At 36.8% G+C, this 20,129-nt stretch overlaps 1 protein-coding gene across 1 annotated transcript in view; it reads right to left on the minus strand.

Moving 5' to 3' along the window:
• Positions 1–6,666: 6,666 nt before the first annotated feature.
• LOC132843968 (neurexophilin-2) overlaps positions 6,667–20,129 on the minus strand; it is a 61,066-nt gene continuing 47,603 nt past the window's right edge. The window contains exon 2 of the mRNA XM_060867114.1: positions 6,667–8,683. Within this exon, the coding sequence (XP_060723097.1) occupies positions 7,859–8,683 (825 nt within the window). The 3' untranslated portion in view covers positions 6,667–7,858. The remainder of the gene's footprint in view (positions 8,684–20,129) is intronic.

Raw genomic sequence — 20,129 nt, forward strand, 5'->3', positions numbered from 1 at the left:
CACCATGCACATTACGTTGGTGTCACACCTAACAATGCAGCATAGCTAATCCAACTACAGCATTGGATAGAGTTCTACATTGTTTTCCCTAAAAAGCAATTCCTAATGCACTGTTTTACCAGACAGGGTTTAAAAAAAATAAATAAAAAAACGCAGTCATCACTGTATAAACCAAATAGGATATTTATTTACAAGGAAATGACCATCACTGTCTGAGAAACACTGGTATAGTGTTGTAACAGTACCAAGTTTGGTATAAAAGCAATTTTCAACACCAAAACACAAAACACACACACTTAATAAAATGAGCACCTACATTCAATGTGGCCCGTGATCCATGTGGCAAGTTTTGGTTGTAAGAGCTTTAATATCAGGTGATCCAAAAACACACATATATTTAAAAGTAGTGCTAACAGTAGTTTTCACAAGCAGTAAGTAATGGCACAGGTGCAGAGAGATCTATTCACACCTCATGCATATGTGTGTATAAACTGTGCATGTTAGACAGCATTAATTTATAATTCTTGTTGCTCCCTGTTTATCTAGAGCCTACTATTCTATTTGAATTTAGCAATAAGATTTGAATTTATAGTTTATGAATCTATAATTTTTTTTGTTGCTGCATTTAAACCCAAAAATTAGATGCAGTATTCTCACATTGCATACTGTTTCTCGCAAGCATACCTTGTGAGTTTGTGCAGTTAGCTGGCCTCAGTTTATATGCATATAGGGGCAGAAATTGGGTTTTCCTTTATTCCATTATATCCCCAGCTAACATGACCTGCCTCAGATCTTTAGCTCATTCCTACAGCCCTCACTCTTCTGACAAATGGGTCAGTGGCCAAACATGCCTAAATCAATCATGTGTTGTCCCTCAGTACATCGCCACTGGTGCACTTGCTACATTATACTGGACCACTACACTCTTGATGTTTATGCTTATCTTCCTATTTGTTGCCATCTAGCTGACCAGCAGGCCTGGGGCTAAGTACTAATGTTTAGATGCTCATAGCTGGAATACAACATCAGCTTAATCGTTAAACTACATACAAATTACGGTCAGAGACAAGTTTTCTTCACTAAAGCCTCACTCTGTCAGCCAAACATTTTTCTTTCTGTGGTTCATTCCTGAACAGATAAGAAGAGAAAGAACCTGAGAAAGCTATTGGAGACTCTTTCTAGGTTTGTCAGATCATGGTGTCAGATGGAACTGAACTGAAATCACTGATCCTTATACTGAAGCTATGCATAATGGTATCTTGTGCTCTTTAATAGTTTACTTTAATTACAAGGCTTCTTTATTGCCGGATAACTTGTTCTACCAAAGTGTGCATGGATGCTTTGTGTGTTGCTGGGTCATGGCCATATGGCCAAAAGTTTAGGGACACCTACAAATAACCATAATATGTGCTTTTTGAGAAATATGAACACAATTTCTCATTTCTTTCTTGCACAAAATCTCCATTCTTCCATAAAGATATAAAGTTACATGTTGGAATATAGAATAGAGATTCCTACCTATTTGGCTACAAGAGTATTAATAAGGTCATGTAGAAAGAGTGGGGTGCAGATGGCATTTCACTTTTATCCCAGAAGTGTTCAATAGGGTTTGGTAGCTCTATGTAGGCCACTTGAATTCTTCAGCTAAAACCTTGGCTTTGTGAACAGGGCATTATTATACTATAGCAATTTTGGTAGCTAACCCTAACTGTAGACTAACCCTATGTAACCCTAGTTACTATAGCTAACCCTAACTGTAGGCTCTTAGTTCTAGTGGAGGGAAATCTTAAAGCTACAGCAACACATAAAGACGGACTAGATGACGCTGCTCAGTCAGCTTATCCTTCAAAATGTCAGCATGTTTTCTTGACAAAAGTGTTTTAGTTACCTTATAAATGAATAATAAGAGTGGAATACATGTTGTTAATTTAACTGAAACATATATACAGTGTATATATATATATATATATATATATATATATATATATATATATATATATATATATATATATATATATATATATATATATATATATTGAAACTATATATATATATATATATATATATATATATATATATATATGTATGTATTCATCGTTTTTATATTGTCTCTTTATTTTATTCTACTATATCTGACCACAAAGAAAACTACATCAGATTCTTATTCAGACGGCATAATCCTTATTTCCTGTGTCTCATTTTTCATGCTTAATTGCAAATGCTTGTGTTTAAAGGCAGTGTGCTTAGGAATTTGACAACCATGAGGCATGAACTACAGGTGAAATTCCTTGCATTCATCTCTGTGTTTCTTTATACAAATACAATATTCTGATGCAACTTTTAATTCAGCAGCTCAAATGCATGGCAACATATCTACATATAATTTTTAAATAAATACTTCCGGGCTCCATGTGTAACTATTAGAACTTATTGTACACAGATATGTTAGGGTGTTTGTTCTTACTGGGCACTGATGGCTTAACGTGACTCATTTTCCTCATTTTATTCAATCAGGTGTTAATTATAATTATACAGTCCATCGTTTGTTCATATTAACTAATGTGCTATTAATATGTGATATTAATATTAAGAAACTTTTTCTGGCTGGGGGAGGTTGTATTATGGGATGTTTCATAATAAGCAGACATAAATCCTTAGTTTTTTTTCTTATAATTTAAAATAAATAAAAGGAAAATGAGTAATGGTTTAAAGGAAAGCCTGGGAAACTAACAGAAAAGGCAAAAGAAACTATTTATTTTCAAAAATAATTAGTGATTACAATTAAATTTCAGATCCTTTAGATCACACAATGACACATTCTAATCCAGTATAGGAAGACTTGATAAATTTGGCAAATTGATTAAACCTGATGCATAATCTATTATGCTGCATTTAGTTGTATAAATTACAGAGCGTACACAAATCATAGGATCTAATCTACAGTGGCATACTAACAGTAACTGTGGGATGTGGTAGCCTTCAATTGTTCAGTTGTATAAAAATTTGAAAAAATGTAAGTTGCCCTGGATGAGGATATCTGCAAAATTTGGTAAATGAAATATACCATTTAAATTAACATAAGCTGGAGGGAAGATGCTTATTAGCTAGGATTTGATCAACCCAGTACTTGTAAAATTCCTGAACTGAAATCTACATAGATTAGATAAGTAATGAGATAACTACTGTAGATATATGTAAAAAAGAAACAGAAACAGAATGTATATGAAGAAGTATTAAAGCGTTATTGGCAGCACGGTGGTACAGAAATTAGTGTTGATGCCTCTCAGCTCCAGGGTCCAAGGTTTGATCCTGAGCTCTATTGACCCTCTATAAGTTTTATTTGTTTCTTTTGTCCACATTGGTTTCCTTGGTGTATTTCAGTTTCCATGCAGTGCCCAAAAATATGCTGAAAAGTGGTTTGACTACTTTAAATTGCTCCTAGGCATGAATGAGTGTGTGAATATGTGAAATACCTGCAGACAGGTTCTGCATACAATATGACCCTAACCAAGAGAAAGCGGTTACTGAATGTGAAAGAATGGAGAATCTGACCTAGTCCACATTAACATGGGTTAGTTTGCATTTGCTATTTTTGTGTTTTGATCACACTAATATTTTCATTTCATTTATGTGAAAAATTGGGCATGTACACTCCATAACCTTTTTATATTATGTTGGCCATTTTCATTTGTGTTGAGCATTTGTGTATCCAGCATCAGTTATAGACTATAGCAAGCAGTCAATTAAAATTAAATATATTCATTCATTCTTCAGAAGAATGAGTTTTATCCTGGAGAGATTTGCATACAAACATGAGATTAAAATGCCTAATACAGAAAATTGGTTCATAATGTTGCACTTTATTTATTTTTTTACATTTTTAAATCCACATGATAATCCTATGTACATCAGCATGTTTTAAAAATTTCATTTTACCTGATCTACACCACAATGCAAAATCACTCTGTATTTAAACTGCATGAAACTAATATTTATCTGAGTATTTATCTGGAGGTTTTTGAGTTAGTGGAGGTTTGAGTTATCAGACTTTTCAATAAGGGATAATGTCATTAAAGTGTAACACTCCAGATTCTTCCGACAATTAAATAATTTATTAAGAATGAGAATCAGCTTATTAATAGAAAACAGCTTGTTTATATCGTGCTATTGAAGATGAAAATGACTCTGTTACAGCTCTCTATTGAGAGTGGGAGTTACCCAGACTCACCACAGACAGTGTTGTTCTTTCACAAATGTCAAGTGAACTTCCTCTTATCTACGCCCAGGATGTCAGAGCGGTTGAATGGCATTCAATGGAAGGTCTCACCTCTCGCCCATGCAATCAATTCCTTTACCCAACCTGTCTATAAACAGAGCCATTTTAATGTGCTTTCCAATGCAGACAAACATTTGGTCACCAATTGGCAGTCAATCTTACATCATGCAGAACCACAGAACCACATTCTCACCTGCAAGCACTGCAAATACTGTACCTTCTCATCCTCAGCTACAGTTTGGTTGATAGGTTTATAGATATATTACAACATCAGCAACTTTGGTAGGATTGCTGAGTTTGGCCAAAGTGTCACATATTTGAACTCTGGTCCCCAGTGCAGAGACTGTGCTCCAACCTCATGCGTACAATTTGCTAACTTGCCTGTCCGTAGTGACGGCTGGTAAAATGCTGTCTTAAGAGAAATCCACTTTATGTCCATTTCTTCCGTTAATATTTGGCAAGTTGCACAAATTGCATGGCACCAAGTCCAAATCCCATTGCAAGATTACTAGTATGTGGGATGGTCTAAGGAAATCCACATTAAGAAAAGTTATGATTAGTTTATGCATGGCAAGCAAAAAGAGTCAATCTGTCCCCTGTGTGCAGACAATGCTGCCACTTACACTTTTAGGCAAGACCCAGAAAAAGATTCTGACTCTGCAGAATTGTTAAACATTGTTTATATTGCAAAATAAAGGACCTATAGTTTCAAACCACTGTGAAAAACCTGATACCTTGTGATCATCTTCTTATACTGGGGTTACACCCAGGTGCAAGTGTGTGGTTTGCTGTACCACCATGACTCATATACCTGAGACAGTAGGTCTAGTCTGATAGGTAGCGTCTCAGAGGGCCTACAAACAGCTGTGGTCTGTTTAGCTTGAACTGGGCCATTGCACTGTAGTGTCATCTCTAACAGTGACAGCTGTTGGAAGGCATACAGGTGTCAGTTTGGTCAAATATGTGCCAGTCTACGCTGCCCTAAAGTAAGTGTCTTAACTACATTGGCCAATGAGTTGTTTGCTCTCAAACAGATCAACACTGGTGTTACCAATTTACCAAACTGCATTCTTGTGGATTTGCCAATCTTTGGGTATCGGCCATGCATGCACATCACTCTTAGAGACAGGTGTGCATCCACTTACTTCTACAGCTTAATCGCCCACCTCAATATCACCTGTGATTTTATTCCCCCCTAGTGGTTGATATAAATACCACCAAGGGGCTGTCTACTACAAGAGACTCTTTTAAGGGTTACAGAAAAAGCTGTAGTACTTGCTACAGAGCTTTCATTTCAAGGATGTTGATATGCTGTCATTTGGGATGTCATAAACTCCATCAGGACTCGGCAAAAAAAAAAAAAAAAGCTTGACACCTTGCCCTAAAATACATAAAAGTTTACAAACGGTGACAATTTACACAAGCTAAAACTTCATTGTTTTTTTTAAATAAGATCCCATTCCGCTGTGTGGCACCATAAATAATGTGTGTCTTGTTCAGCAACACAGTCGTTTGTGGAATCTATGATAAATATTAGATAACCATCAACTATTCTGTACCCCAGTGCACACTCTGTGATCTTGCAGATTTTAACATTTAAAATGAACTAAAATGAAAAAGGATTAGAGCACTTTACTCTGTGTCCTAAATCCATTTCCTCAACTCCTCAACAAGTTGAGAAGGGGAAAGAGGACAAGCAGAGGACTTTTATAGGCTGCACATGTCAGGCCAGGGTGAAAAGGTGATGATTTTGCTGTTAGTACTCAGATTATGAGCACAGCCTCATGTGTACATAAAATATCCCCTGCTAAATCATGCCATTTTAGTGTGGATACATTTTAATGTATTATAAAACCATAAGAAAAGATCTTTTGAATGTATCCATGTAAAAATGAACGTTGACTAGAATTTACTTCTTTAATGGAATAAACCTCAGGAAACGAAACGGATAGTGATTTTGTTACCTAACATCTAAATTCGTCATTTTAATATTAAAAGAAGTGTTTGCTGAATTTCTTGTGCTACTAGATCTAAGGGTAAGATAAATGACAGCAGGTTTAATGGCTCTGGTTGTGTTACTTATTAAGAAACTGGTATGATGGAAAGTGCTATCTTTAGCACTGTTAGCATTTGACCTCAATTAGTGATTTCTGACCCGGTGTCTTTAAAAAATAGATAAATAAATAAATAAATAAAAACATTATAGAGAGTTTATTAGCCTCTATTTATGATTCATGTTATATAAATAATTTCAATTTAACAAATAATACATACAGACAAACAGACCAGATCTAATTATTTATTTTGTGATAGATTATTTACACACAATTTTTTTTTTCCAATGTCAAATATACACATCATCAAGCAATACTTTATTCACAGACCTGCGATTTCACATCTTCTTTAGCCTCCTTGTTTCACAGACTAATCGGTTGTCCAGAAATTAAGAGAATATATTTTGGTGCTTTACTGTGCAAATAAAAAAAGGAATGAAATAAAAGGAGTAGGATGAGATGGGAATATATCATTTTTATGTGTCAGCAACTCAGTAACACCCATGTATTTTGCATCTGGTCAAAATTAAGCCAGGTATAGAAAAATAATATTTAATTGTTTCTTTCACTAGACACATGTTAAAGGTGATCTCTTTCATTACATATGTTACTTTTCACTCATCCACTGGTTATCTATAGGGTGGATAAGGGCACAGAGTCTGAACTAATGCATATACATTTTTAAAGATTTAGAATAGCAGCTTTAATCACCCACATCTTTTCATAATGCAAAATTCATTTAAACAACTGGCTGGAATCCAAGTTCTACTATTTAGATAACAGGAGAATCAAAAACAAGATTAATATTATGCGGTATTATAATTACTTCAGTATTGGGAAGAACGAATGCTCCCGGCTTTTATTAATAGACTAGAATCTAACGTCAAATGATATTTTGGGCATATATGCATACAGTATAGGTAATTTCTGGGTGCATATGCTGTGTTTAATGTGTGCCAGATGTTCCAATGACAGCAAAATACCTTCCTAATATAGAGTATCTATGTCCACTTCATGTCTTGCTTTACACTTTACGTTTGCCAGAGTAAAATACACCCTGGTTTGATGATGAGCTGCTTTAATTTTAGGTGCACAATATAATATCACTGGGTTCTGTTCCAGTTAATACAGTAATCTGTTACAATCAGTGCTATGTTCCTTACATTACATTTAATATCATCCTCATGACATTTCTGAGAGCTCAGGGTCATATAAAGGAACAATACAAAATTCACTTTGTTCGTTCCAAATTTCTAACAGTCAAACAGACAAAATTCAACAGAAAACCCAAAACAATAAACAAATATTCATTTAATTGAGCTTAACTGAGTTGGGTTTGTTCACAATATATACAAAGAAAACCTGAAACAAAAACCTCTCGTCAGCACCCTGGTAAAAACTTCACTGTCCACCATATTGACCATTATGGGAGCCGTATAACCTTAAGAAAGTAGAAGAGACACACGACACATAACAACATCCCATATGTTGGTCATCCTCTACTTCGTTTCATTCGCTTTGGTACTCTTCATCCAAAGTAAGGTTGTTCGCTCTGAAAATTGTAGTCTGGACAGACCTTCTGCACAAGCTTGTAGTCGATGCTGAAAAAGGAGATAAAGATGCAGATGACTTTGAAGGGCTTGGCACAAAGCCAAGCGGCGTTGGATTGGGTGTGTTCGGTGAAGCAGGTTTGAGATGGGTCGTACAGACAAGGTTTGGGCTTCTTAGAGCGGTTGGTCTTCTCGTACTCTACACGACAGTTGAAGGTCTTGATGTCTTTGGGATCGATGGTTGACTGATGAGGCTGGTGAAACTGGATCTCAGGCTGATGGAGGGTACTTTGCTGCTGCTGGACCACCTCGAACTCCACTACTTTAGATGGCGGGACGATGCTGACAGACACATTGCCGAGGCTGGACGAGTTGTGGCGGAAGTAAACTGTGAACGTACCGTTGACGTGGTCCACAATCTTGCCTGTCACTAGCAGGTTAAATTTCAGGGTCTTGACGCTGAAGTAAAAATCGCCCCAGCCGAAGATCTTCTTGGTCTTCATGGCAGTTTTATGATTAGGTTTGCGCTTGGAGTGGTAGCCTGTCTGGTCCAGGAACTGGGACTGGTTCCTTGCCCAATCATATGGGTTCGGTAAACCAAATGTGGGAGGCTTGGTTTTCATAGGTGTGTGGTCCATAGAGGAGAATATCCTGGAGGTCTGGAATGGGGGTTTAACTCCTCCACCTGCCCCTATGCCCCCTCCTCCAGCTCCACCATAAGGAATGGGTTTCAGGACAGACCCTGCTGGGCCTATCTCCAGGTAATCCAAAGATTTCCCAACCTGTTTTTCCAGGCCATGAACCTAAGAGTAGACACAGGGAAAACAAAACGGTCAAACGTGCACTTAATACTTTTTTGACTAAAACTGGGAACCATTGACTCTCTCATATATGAGCATACATGTTAAAACAGTTTGAATGCAAATGTAGTATATGTAGAAATCACAGACTGATTGATTCCCCTTTATTCAATTTATTTGAAAAATGATTTACATTTCTGAGAAAAAGTACAGAATTTAATATTAAAAACTACAGATTATTCAAGATGCAAACAGAACAGATCAAGTGTTAAGCACTTGGTGAGTGATTTCCAAAAAAAAAAATATTAATATTAAAATATTTTAATATTAATATAAATATTACAATTAAATACTGTTTTTTTTTCTGATCTGGAACTTGGTGTAGAAATTATTCTTTTTTAATTAACAGCAATATGATTCCAACCCAAACATTTGGTTTGGTCCAATTTTTCACGATTCCTGAAAAGAAAACGTTTTTGGTCCTCTGTAATGTTTCATCAATATTTCATTTGTCAATATTTCATTTAATAACTTTTGCTCAGGTACAATGTCTGTTGATTTTGGATTGCCATGCAGGAGTGCTGGAAACATTATATCTAATCATGTCAGGTGTACATACCCCCAAAAACTACCACCTACGTCCAAGTAAAAAGCTTAAACAATTTCATCACATTGCATTTCTAAATACTTCTGATTCACTGCTTTACTACATAATGATGCTATATCTCAGCATAGCATTTTCCTTCTTCTATATCTGTACTATTAACGATTGCCAGACTGTGTTCAAGTAATAAGTCCTGCTTTAAATCGGCTATTTTGGGAATAAAAAAAGATGTAGTGCCCTTACACTGGCCCTGTGAACAGTTGCAATTTACAGTTGACTGTTTCTTTGTTAAGGATCTAGGTCTTAAAGGTCATCGTCACATAATAGGACAATTTCTTCCTCATTTTTGTGTCCTGTATATTTTTTACCCTTTACCGTGTCACCCAAAGCTGTTTCTCGTACCAGTGTTACTGACACATCTCTGAAATTCCTCATCCTTTTTTCAACCCTCAATATAGAATAATACAGAATTAATTTACATCTTTATTCAATATTTAGCATTTCTCTGTGATTCATTAGCAAAAATGCATAATGATACTGTACTTCTTTATCCTAATTTCTCTGGCATTAACTCAAGTATGTTAAATGTGCACTAAACGTTTTAATACAAAAAAAGCTCTCCTCCTGTAGACCATCAAAATCCTAAAGGGCTCACATTCAGTCTGTTTACAGTCGTATCATTGACACTTCAGTCTTGCCTCTTCTCTAGACTATACTCAGTGTGCTGTCACTGAATAGTGGCAGTTCAAAGGAAAAACCTTTATTTAAGGATGCTTTGACAGGAGATCGACCTAGACTTATTCCGATTCGACTTGGCCACTTTGAGGCAGACGCGTCCATGCACGCTCTCATCAGTCAACAAAGCTGACACCAAATTCATGTCGCCATTTGTTGCAACATTTGTCAATGCTGTTGCTAATGCCTTCTGCCATTCAATTAATTGAACTCATGCCACCCTTCCCCTACCTGTCTTTAACACTGCCCACATCGGGGGAATTGATGAGAGTGGAGTTATATTGATCACTCGGCCCACAGATTAAAAAAAGAGATGGTGATGAATGACTATTGACTGGATAATGACTTCTAGCGGCCAGTTGCCACTGGACACTGATGGAAGAGAACTTGATACTTCAAACCACTCGGCTGTAACGGTGCTCACCTGTTAGACAAATGATCATAATCCTGTAATCATATAAATATGAAAAAGATATATTATTTATTCATTAGTCTTCAATAAGCAGTTTATCCTTGCTTATGAGCCTATCCCAGGAGAACTGGGTGATAAGTGGAAACATACACACTGGACAATATGCACACACACACACACACACACACACACACACACACACACACACACACACACACACACACACAAAGCATAGATATTACTGCATATAAAGGTAGGAAAGCATTTCACAGAACCGGGTTATTTACACACTATTACCAATGGTACTGTACTGTAAAATCCATTGTGTCATGTGAAAAGAACAGCCACCTTGGCTTTGTCTTGCCCTCACGTGCTGCCAAGTCAGCACCGTAGAACATAGACATCTTCTGACATGCCATCTGTTATGCCAACCCCTGCTCAGCTTGGCTCCTTATTACCATGACAACAAGCTTCTTCCACGTACTCTGACCCCTAACCCTTGACCCCATACTGACAAGATGACGAGTTACAGAAAGTCGCCCTGTGTGCATTGGGAAGGTTTCTCTGCCCTCCAGTAAGTCATCAATCAGTGTATGAGCATCAGTCTCTGAATGACATCTAACATTTTACTCGCTACGGATCAATTATGATTGCACGGCAGCGCACATTGATTTGACTGCTGTCACCCAAAAAAAAGCAAGGCTCGATGTACAAGATTAAATATGGGGTTTTAAACAGCCTCTTTCTGCTGGACGTTTATCAGTGTAGGGAAAGAGGTGGCAGACTGTAGCTCGCACTTGAATAAAAATCAGATCATTTTAATTTTCAGTACAGACTATGCTGTAGTGTCTGATGACAAATTCTCACCAGAGGTTTTCTAGAAGGTCTTGCATTTTAACAGAACTTGTACTTTAAAAGTAGCCCTTTTTCACTTTTTATCCAGCAGTTCATGTGGCCTACAAAATCCATATAGGTATAAAGGACATGCGGGAAGGTCAGTCTACCTTCATAAATACAGTTTGATAACAATAAATCAGTTAATTGTTCTCTCTCTCTCTCTCTCTCTCTCTCTCTCTCTCTCTCTCTCTCTCTCTCTCTATGTACCTATAGGAGAACAGACCTAGCAATAATGAGGATAACAATGCTCCAGTCCTTCATATCATGCCTACTCAGCATGGTTCAGCCTCCCTGGGATGCACACGCAACTGCACATCTGCTTTTGCTCCTGACCAACCCAGATGCTGTCATATCATAATAAACTACTGGAGGTCACTTCTGCCAACCCAGTTTAAAGCATCCTTTGTGCAAAATTACATTTTTTGCACTAGTCCCTGGGCAACACTGTAACATTTTCACAATTCTGGCTGATGGTGAAGACCACACCTACCACTACATACACACAGGTTTTAGAACAGTGGCTCAAATAGTTAACGGTCTGGGTTGTTGGTCAGAAAGTTGGAGGTAACGTTAGAGTGTCATCTTCCTCCATGCTGAAAAGTCTTGCCTCGGCCGGTTATGCACTCAGGTCTCCATCACTGAACATTTGCTGACTTTGGCAGGAAGGAATTCATGTTAAATCTCTAACAGATTTGGAAATTATTCTAATGCTCATACTTATAAGTTGTTCAAAAGCTTCTGTTTACATGAGGATGGGTTTTTTGAGTCTGGTTCCTCTGAAGGTTTCTTCCACATTCATTTTTCTTTGCCATTGTTGCCTCTAAGTTACAATTAGAGAAAAATTTCTAAATAAAATAAAAAATAAAATGTATTAAAATGAAAGCAAAATAAAAGATAGAATTTTAAATAAACATTTTAAACAAAATGTTTATTCTGAATTTTTATGTTACTGTAAAGCTTCTTTGAGCCAATGGCCATTGTTAAAAGTGCTTTAATGAAACTGAATAGAATTTAAATTATTTATGGTATCAAAATCCAGGAGGTGACTGGATTGTAAGTGATTTGGAGTGGCCAAGATTTGATGAGACGCACCACATGCCACGGTATAATCGAACGAAGAAAATTGTTCGAGACCAGCCCAAAGTCACACCACCTTTCTACAATCAGTGTCAAATTCGCTCTGGTCCTTCTTTTGTGTAGTGCAGGTATAAGGTAAAGATTATTGTCTTCTATGGTTAATCAGCAGTGTTGCAGGATATCAGGCCACATGCTAACAAAGCATTTACACTCCACTTTGCAATGATGACTCAGTGCTACAGTAGAAAGTAAAAGCGCTGCTAAAAAAAAATGACTCGCAGGTTTTTGCAAATATGGATTTTTCTGAGGAATGACCTCAGCAATGACCTCAAGCAAGTCATCATGAACCATAACAATAAACACAGACAAATGTACAGAGGTCAAACAAAGTGTACTGTAATTCCAAAAGTAAACAATAAAGTTTTGGTTTTTGGTCGTTGATTGTTGTATGTTCGAAGAGTGCAAATTTTTTTCTTGCCAAATTGTTCAGCTCAGTATCGTCTACATAGAAAGGAAATTGCAGCAATAAATCCTCGAACTCGGCTGAACCAAGCTCAGATTTGTTGTTAGCCACTATTCAACAACATGCATCTACAACTCGGGAAGGAAGCAATATTAAAGCTCAAACCTTCTGTCTTTTATAACAGCAATATAAAAAAGTACTCTGATTTACAATAGTCTCTGCTTCCAATGCACCCCACCTCTCTACACTCTACAAGGAAATAATGGCCTACTGATCCAAGCACAAGATAAAACGATCTTCAACACTGAGCTATGTATACATATGTAGGTCTTGAAGAATTTAATATAAAGACAATTTGATTACACTACGTCTGAAAAGGTTCATAGGAGGAAAATGCCATTATTGAGGACGAGAGTGGAGAAGAGGGAAGAGAGAGCATTCCTGCTTCTGAGTACGAGGGCCATTAATAATCGCTAACTTCATCTGAGGATCTTAAGACAGTTCTCAGTAGAAGTGAATGTTGGAGAATAAAGGCACTGGAGGAGGACGTTCATTCTGCAGAACAGAGACGTAACTCACAAAAGTACATGCAGGGTTCATGGCTTTGAGTGTAGTACAACAACTTAGTACTGATAGAAAACCTTATATCGATGGCTACCATGTTTGGTTGACCTAAGAAGACAGTGCTTACATTTGATAATAAAAAAAAAAAATGCAAAAACAAGAAACACATACTGAAATAGAAGAAAAAGATGGCAGCTGCTTAATTTGTGCTGTTTTGCCGTCTTAATCTTTTCCAGTATAAAAAGGGAACATTAAAAAGGGCATTTGGAGAATGAATGGGTGCACTAAATAAGAAAAATGTGCACTGCCATTTCTCACCTACACACACCGTCTCATTTCTCTCTCTCATTCCATTTGTGAGTGCCCAGTGTTGTGCCTACGCAGACAAGTTGCTTCTCCCAGAGGAATGATGGGAGTATGAGTACCTCGTTCTCCCTCCCTCTCTAGCTCACTGACCGCCTGTTCCTTCCTCTAATAATTGGAGTTTTATTTCCCACAATCAATTCGTTTTGGCTCAGCCTCGAACACATTGATCCTCCGTCACTTACAGGACACATAGGGCCGATACACAAACACACACACACACACACCGCCCACCAGTAGGACTGGACAACACAATATGTATACAGTTGTACAGTAAAATAGAAAAGAGAAAAGCATTTTGCTATCTAAACACATGAACATCTACAGAACTGCAAATGTAAAAAAAAACAATGTTATCTTCCACTATACAACTGTTCGATTTTCCTGGTGTCTCTCTTCTTAGAGCCAAAATATGCTATGCTATTAAACATATGACTAAACCTGGGACAAATACTTGAGTACACAACACAGAATACACAATTTTGAGAACACAATAAATGTTATAGTGAATCTTTTTTCCTTGTATCTCACCACTTCACAAAATACATTTGCCATTGATTACATTCAGAACCAAACAACTTTTTTTACCTGAAATGGAGTCATACTCTTTATTCCAAATTGTTTGGGGAGGATTGGTTCTGCTTTGCGTTTTTACTACACATACTGTAGCTGAGAGTTGTGTGTTCATTAGGTATGACAGTTCTACAACACGTGAATGCTACAGTCTCATTATAAATGTGGAGAGAGTGTTGAAGCAACATAATGGAGCATACAGATATCAATTTTTCAAATCTGTACAGCAGGATGAGAGAAATATACTCTCCATTGTGGTAAGGAGAGATTTAATGGCCTGATATTCTATCTACATTGGCAGTGCTGCCACAGTTTTCAACATTTTCTCATGATAAATATTATCATAGCTTCCTCAACACTGCCAACTACACTGTTTATGCTGCAGAAGGAAGTGGTCAAAGAAGACATATGGATTAGTTGAATCTGGCTTGTTCCTAATGGACAGAGCTTCAAATTTTCCATATGAATGAAAAGTCTGCAGCTAAATATGTGTTCAAGCAGAACATCAGCATTCTGGTTATCTTTGGGAACTGAGACAGAATCTCACAACTACAGTGATTTCAGACTCTGAGGCCAAAGCTGTACTTGCTAACTAGCTAGAGGTATGAAATATCTGTACCAGTGTAATATTTTAACAAAACAGAACACATTCAGGGCAAACAATACAGATAATCTGTCATATTATACCATTACTAGCAGGGGAAAGTATACACAGGTTGGACAATTAAACTGAAACACAGGCCAATGTAGTGTTGGAATTTTCCTGCGTATGTACATGACCTGGGTTAAAATCTTCACTGATTTCACATCACGTAAGTAAGAGCAGTGTGTGATGATTTAATTATCAGACTAACAGCACAGCTGTACACAAAATATTGCAATCTTCACATAATAATAGGAGTTCAAAACAGGACAATTTGTTGGTGCCTCTGGGATCGGCAAAGTGCTAGTGTTTGAGAGCCACAGTATACAGGTTAATGTCTGCATACCACCATAAAGGACACACCACATCCAACAGGAGTAACTGTTGATGCAAGGGATGTCCAGGTACGAAGCTAGACTGCATCCAAAAAACATACAAAAACATCTAGGTCTCTCCAGTTCCCATCAAAATTGTTTGTTAGGAGCTCCACAGGGTCAATTTTCATAGTTGGGCTGCTAAAGGCGAAAGGCTTTGGTCACTCATGTCAATGCCAAATGTCAGTTCCAATGGTGAGAGCAGCAAACATCTTGGGCTGTGTACAGTGTCAAGCATGTTTTGTTCTATCCATTTCTTCATGAGTCCACCTTCACTATTTTAGAGTTTAGAGTGTGGAGAAGCTCCAAGCTGACCACCCAAACTGTAGCATGTCCAGAGTGAAGCATGGGTGTGGAGCACTGACAGATTGGGCTTCAACATCAAGGCATACTCCTGGCCCACTTCTTGTGCTAGATGGGTGCATCACTAACAAAGACTACCGAAGCATTCAGGTCATGGACCACATGCATGCAATGGTTCAAACATTACGTACACTGAATGAAGTTGGTGCTGTGTATCAGTATGATAATGCACCAATACACACAGTAAGACTGTTGACAGAACGGGTTGTATATATGTACATGACAACAGTATAAGTGGACCCCCCCAAATAAATAAATAAATAAATAAATAAAAAACATAATACATAAATAAAAAAATATTCTAAATTAAATGTCACCGCTAAAATTCCTAAAATGGATAATTGCAATTCAGTTTCCATTATTTATGTGTGGATATGCACAACCTTTCACCAGACAATAAAACAGGTAAGGAAAAGTTAAATGAATAATGATACCTACAGGGAAGCTGCATTTGTCAGTTAATTAGGGTTAACCTGATATTTATATTAACCTTAAATTAATCCTATGATTGGGAACGAATGAATTCTGAACGAATCCGATTTAGTCATAAACCTGCAGCGATCGAATCAAAACCTCATCCCGAGTTGTTCTGAGCTGCTATTTTCATGCTATAGTTAATCAGAACAGAAATAATATAGTACACAATAATAATGTGCTTTATTGTGTGTCCATTTAATCTTGAGCCAGCAAGTCAAATTGTTTTCAGTGTGCAGAGTAACTTAGTTACACACACACATGCACTGCAACAGATTTTTATCTTAAATGTATATTTAACTTATCTTTCGCTTCAGTAAATATATAATATTATTAAGCATATTTCTTATAGATTTCTTTTATTCATTTCAAGCTTCAACTGCTTTTATTCTCCTTGCAGGTCATTTTGCATATTTCAGGTGATTATTTGATGCACAAAGCACAATTAGCTGCAAATAAAATAAGCTTGAGAGTAAATATTTTCTGTGACATGCTGAATTTCTATTTACTATATAATGATCTCACAGTAAGAAATATCAGATATCTCTCTATTTGATAAGCTCTCATTTTATTTCGAAGTGTGGTTCTTAAAAGGGAGGAAGTAGATAGTACTAGGAAGGAAGTCTCCATCATTGAACATTAGATAACTCCAACAGAAAGAGTTCATGTTGAGACTAAGATGAATTCAGAAATTATGCTCCAGGTTACACAATTGTACTTGACTATAGAATACACAGTTATAGACAGGAAATGATTTATAATCCCAGATGAGAATGGATTTTCTTTGAAGTCTGGTTCTTCTCAGTGAGTTTTTCCTCAACACTATCGTCCCTGGCTTGTAATTTGTATCCTGAGTTAATATATTTCTGTAAAGCTGCTTTGTGACAATGTCCATTGTTAAAAACGCTACACAAAAATGACTGAATTGAATTAAACAGATATTAGACTGCAAGTGAAATATGTTTTAAGGTTATAGCTGCGGTCGGAAAATAACACAGCAAAAAGATGACTGCAATATAACAAACATGGAAAAGTCCAAACAAACATCATCCTCCACCAGCCACTAAAATTTAAAGCAAAACGTTTTAGATAAGCCGTTGATTTCAAGTACGACACTGAAAGTGACGACTAAGATGTTTTCTCAGATTAAATATATTTCTCTTATTTTAGTGCTGTCGCGGTGAGGCAAAGGCGAGTGAGGATCCAAATGCAGTTCAGTCTTTTATTAATCCAAAACAAGAAACAGACGGGCAGGCAAAACAGGGCAGAACACTGAGCAAACAGGAACATAGACACAAACATTCAACAATGACCAACACCAGGGAAGTGAACAAACAGAGTAGATATAACAAACAGGAACCAAGCAGAGACAAGCAGAGACAATCAGTGACTAAGACAACACACCTGAGGGAGAGATGAAGTTCAATTAGTGTCCATGGTAACCAATGAGTGGGCGGAACAAACAATTAACAGCAAGGCAGACCAGCAGACAGAAACAGGGCAGAACACAGACAGACTCATTACAAGTGCGACGTGACTCAGGATACATGAATCATAAAGGGTTATGTCAAGAGCTGGAAAAGAGAAACAAAAGCAAAAGAATATCTCTTGAATGTAGTCATCAGTTTCATTTTGAGCCTTTCTATGACATCTGTATTGCAAACGAGGCTAAGAATGAGTTCTTGCTTTTTTTTATTATTATGAAAAGAAACTTTTCCTATGAAACTGGATGTCTGGAACTGACATTTAATTATGAGAAGCAAATACAGCCCAGGGGAAAGGAGATAAACCACTGAAGAGAGAGAGAGAGGGGAGAGAGAGAAAGAGAGAGAGAGAGAGAGAGAGAGACAGATGATTTCACTGTCCAATGGCGTCAATGGATTATCATAAAAAATGGAAGTGACGGATGGAGTTAGGGAGTATCAGAGAGCAGAGCAATAGAATTGAGACTGATAAGGACACTACAGAGGGGGGAATAGTGAGAACGACTTTTGAAAAAGAAAGGCAACAAAGTGAAAGACTGATTGAAGTACCGCCACAGAAGAAGTGCAGCTCCTTAATTGTTGCCGTCATGCATTTCTCATTTTTATTTATTTTTTTTTTAGTATAAAATCTGAGAGGGAAAGGGCATTTGTTAAATGAGGGGGGGTGCAATGAATGAGAAAAATGTGTGCTGTCATTTCTCGTTATTGGTTCTGAAAGAAAAGAGTCTCATTAAAATGAGCCTGTTGTTGTGGCTCTTGTCATAACATGAGGCTAAAGAGACAAACAGCCCCAAACGCTCTAATGATGCTACCAGTCATGCAGCAGCAGACTCACTGGATTTATGACAAAATCTACATTTGTTTTTTTTCACTGCTGCTGCCTTTTACATGCCAAATGAGTTCATTTGCCTCAAAATCTTATAAAAAACTGATCGTACTATCACATAATCACATACTATAATTGTACAATTAATTACTATAGTGTTGTCCACTCAGCAGTTTTTCAAAGTATATTACAGTTTCCAAAATATCTACTTAAAATGAATTATGGCATTTTATAACTCAGAGATTTTGCTATGATAAAACATAAAGTATTATATTCAATAACATGTCTTTGACGTTTGTGTAGCCCCAATACTTTATACTATTATAGTTATACTTACTTACTACCAATATCATATGTGTGGCCACGGGTTTGTAAGGCATGGGCATCCAATTATTACATCATTGCTACAAGATCATTACACCATGGCAACAAGATCATTATGTCTTGGCAATGAGATCATTACGCCATGGCAACCCGATCATTACGCCATGGCAATGAAATCATTATATCATGGCAACCAGATTATTACGCCATTGCAACAGGATCATAATGTCTTGGCAATGAAATAATTACATCATGGCAACCAGATTATTATGCAATGCCAACAGGATCATACTGTCTTGCCAATGAGATCACTACATTGTTGCAATGAGAAGATCACATCTTGGCAACCAGATCATTACGTAATGGCAAAGAAATCATTACATCATTTCAATGAGATCATGATGTCATGGCAGCCAGATAATTACGCCATGGCAATGAGACCATTATGTCATAGCAACAAGTTCATTATATCAAGGCAACAAAAAAGTTTATAGATTAGAGTTTAGTTTTAGAGTAGAAGTCCAGTAATTTAAAACAATCAACATTTTAAATGTAAATTAATTCATTTAACTTCCACTCCTCCTGGAGAGGTATGTGGTGGGTTCTTATAGAAATAGTTTATAACATATAAAACAGTGACCGAGATCTATAATAAGAGTGTAAGAGTGCTACATTAAATACTGTTCTTTAACAATAAAATAAAATAAAGTCTTCAATTCACAGCAGATTTTTGATTAAAATATAGTACAATAGAAATCTTACCAATACTACAGAACATTTAATATTTTGTCTAGTTATTAAAACATTATGATGTTCAATACTATGTATATTACACAAAAAACTTTCTGAACAGTGGAGTGGAGGCTAAAGCAATCCATTAATTACCAGTGAAAATTTGTGATACACTTCATTACTTAATCTGGCCTACATTTGACCAACCACAGGCTTTTCTTCAAACAAACATCTTCTAACTCTATAATGTGAGTATGCGAATTTTCTTTCCATCCAGTTACTGTAACTTGCTCTAAAAAGCTCACTGTGTAGCACAAATGTTCACTTCCCAAACTTCCATATCTCAATGGCCAAGATTCGAGATTCTGAAGCTTGTCACCAGAAAAGTGTAAAATAGTACCAGGCTGAGAGTATAGCTATAAATAAACAGGAAGCAGTGGTGTAGCACACCAGTGTTGGACAGATCTTTTTCACAAGTACATAGGCTCAGGTAAAACAATGTTACACAGGCATAATGATTTCAAGTTAACAGCATATTATA

The sequence above is a fragment of the Tachysurus vachellii genome, chromosome 4 (assembly GCF_030014155.1).
Source record: "Tachysurus vachellii isolate PV-2020 chromosome 4, HZAU_Pvac_v1, whole genome shotgun sequence".
Taxonomy (NCBI): Eukaryota; Metazoa; Chordata; class Actinopteri; order Siluriformes; family Bagridae; genus Tachysurus; species Tachysurus vachellii.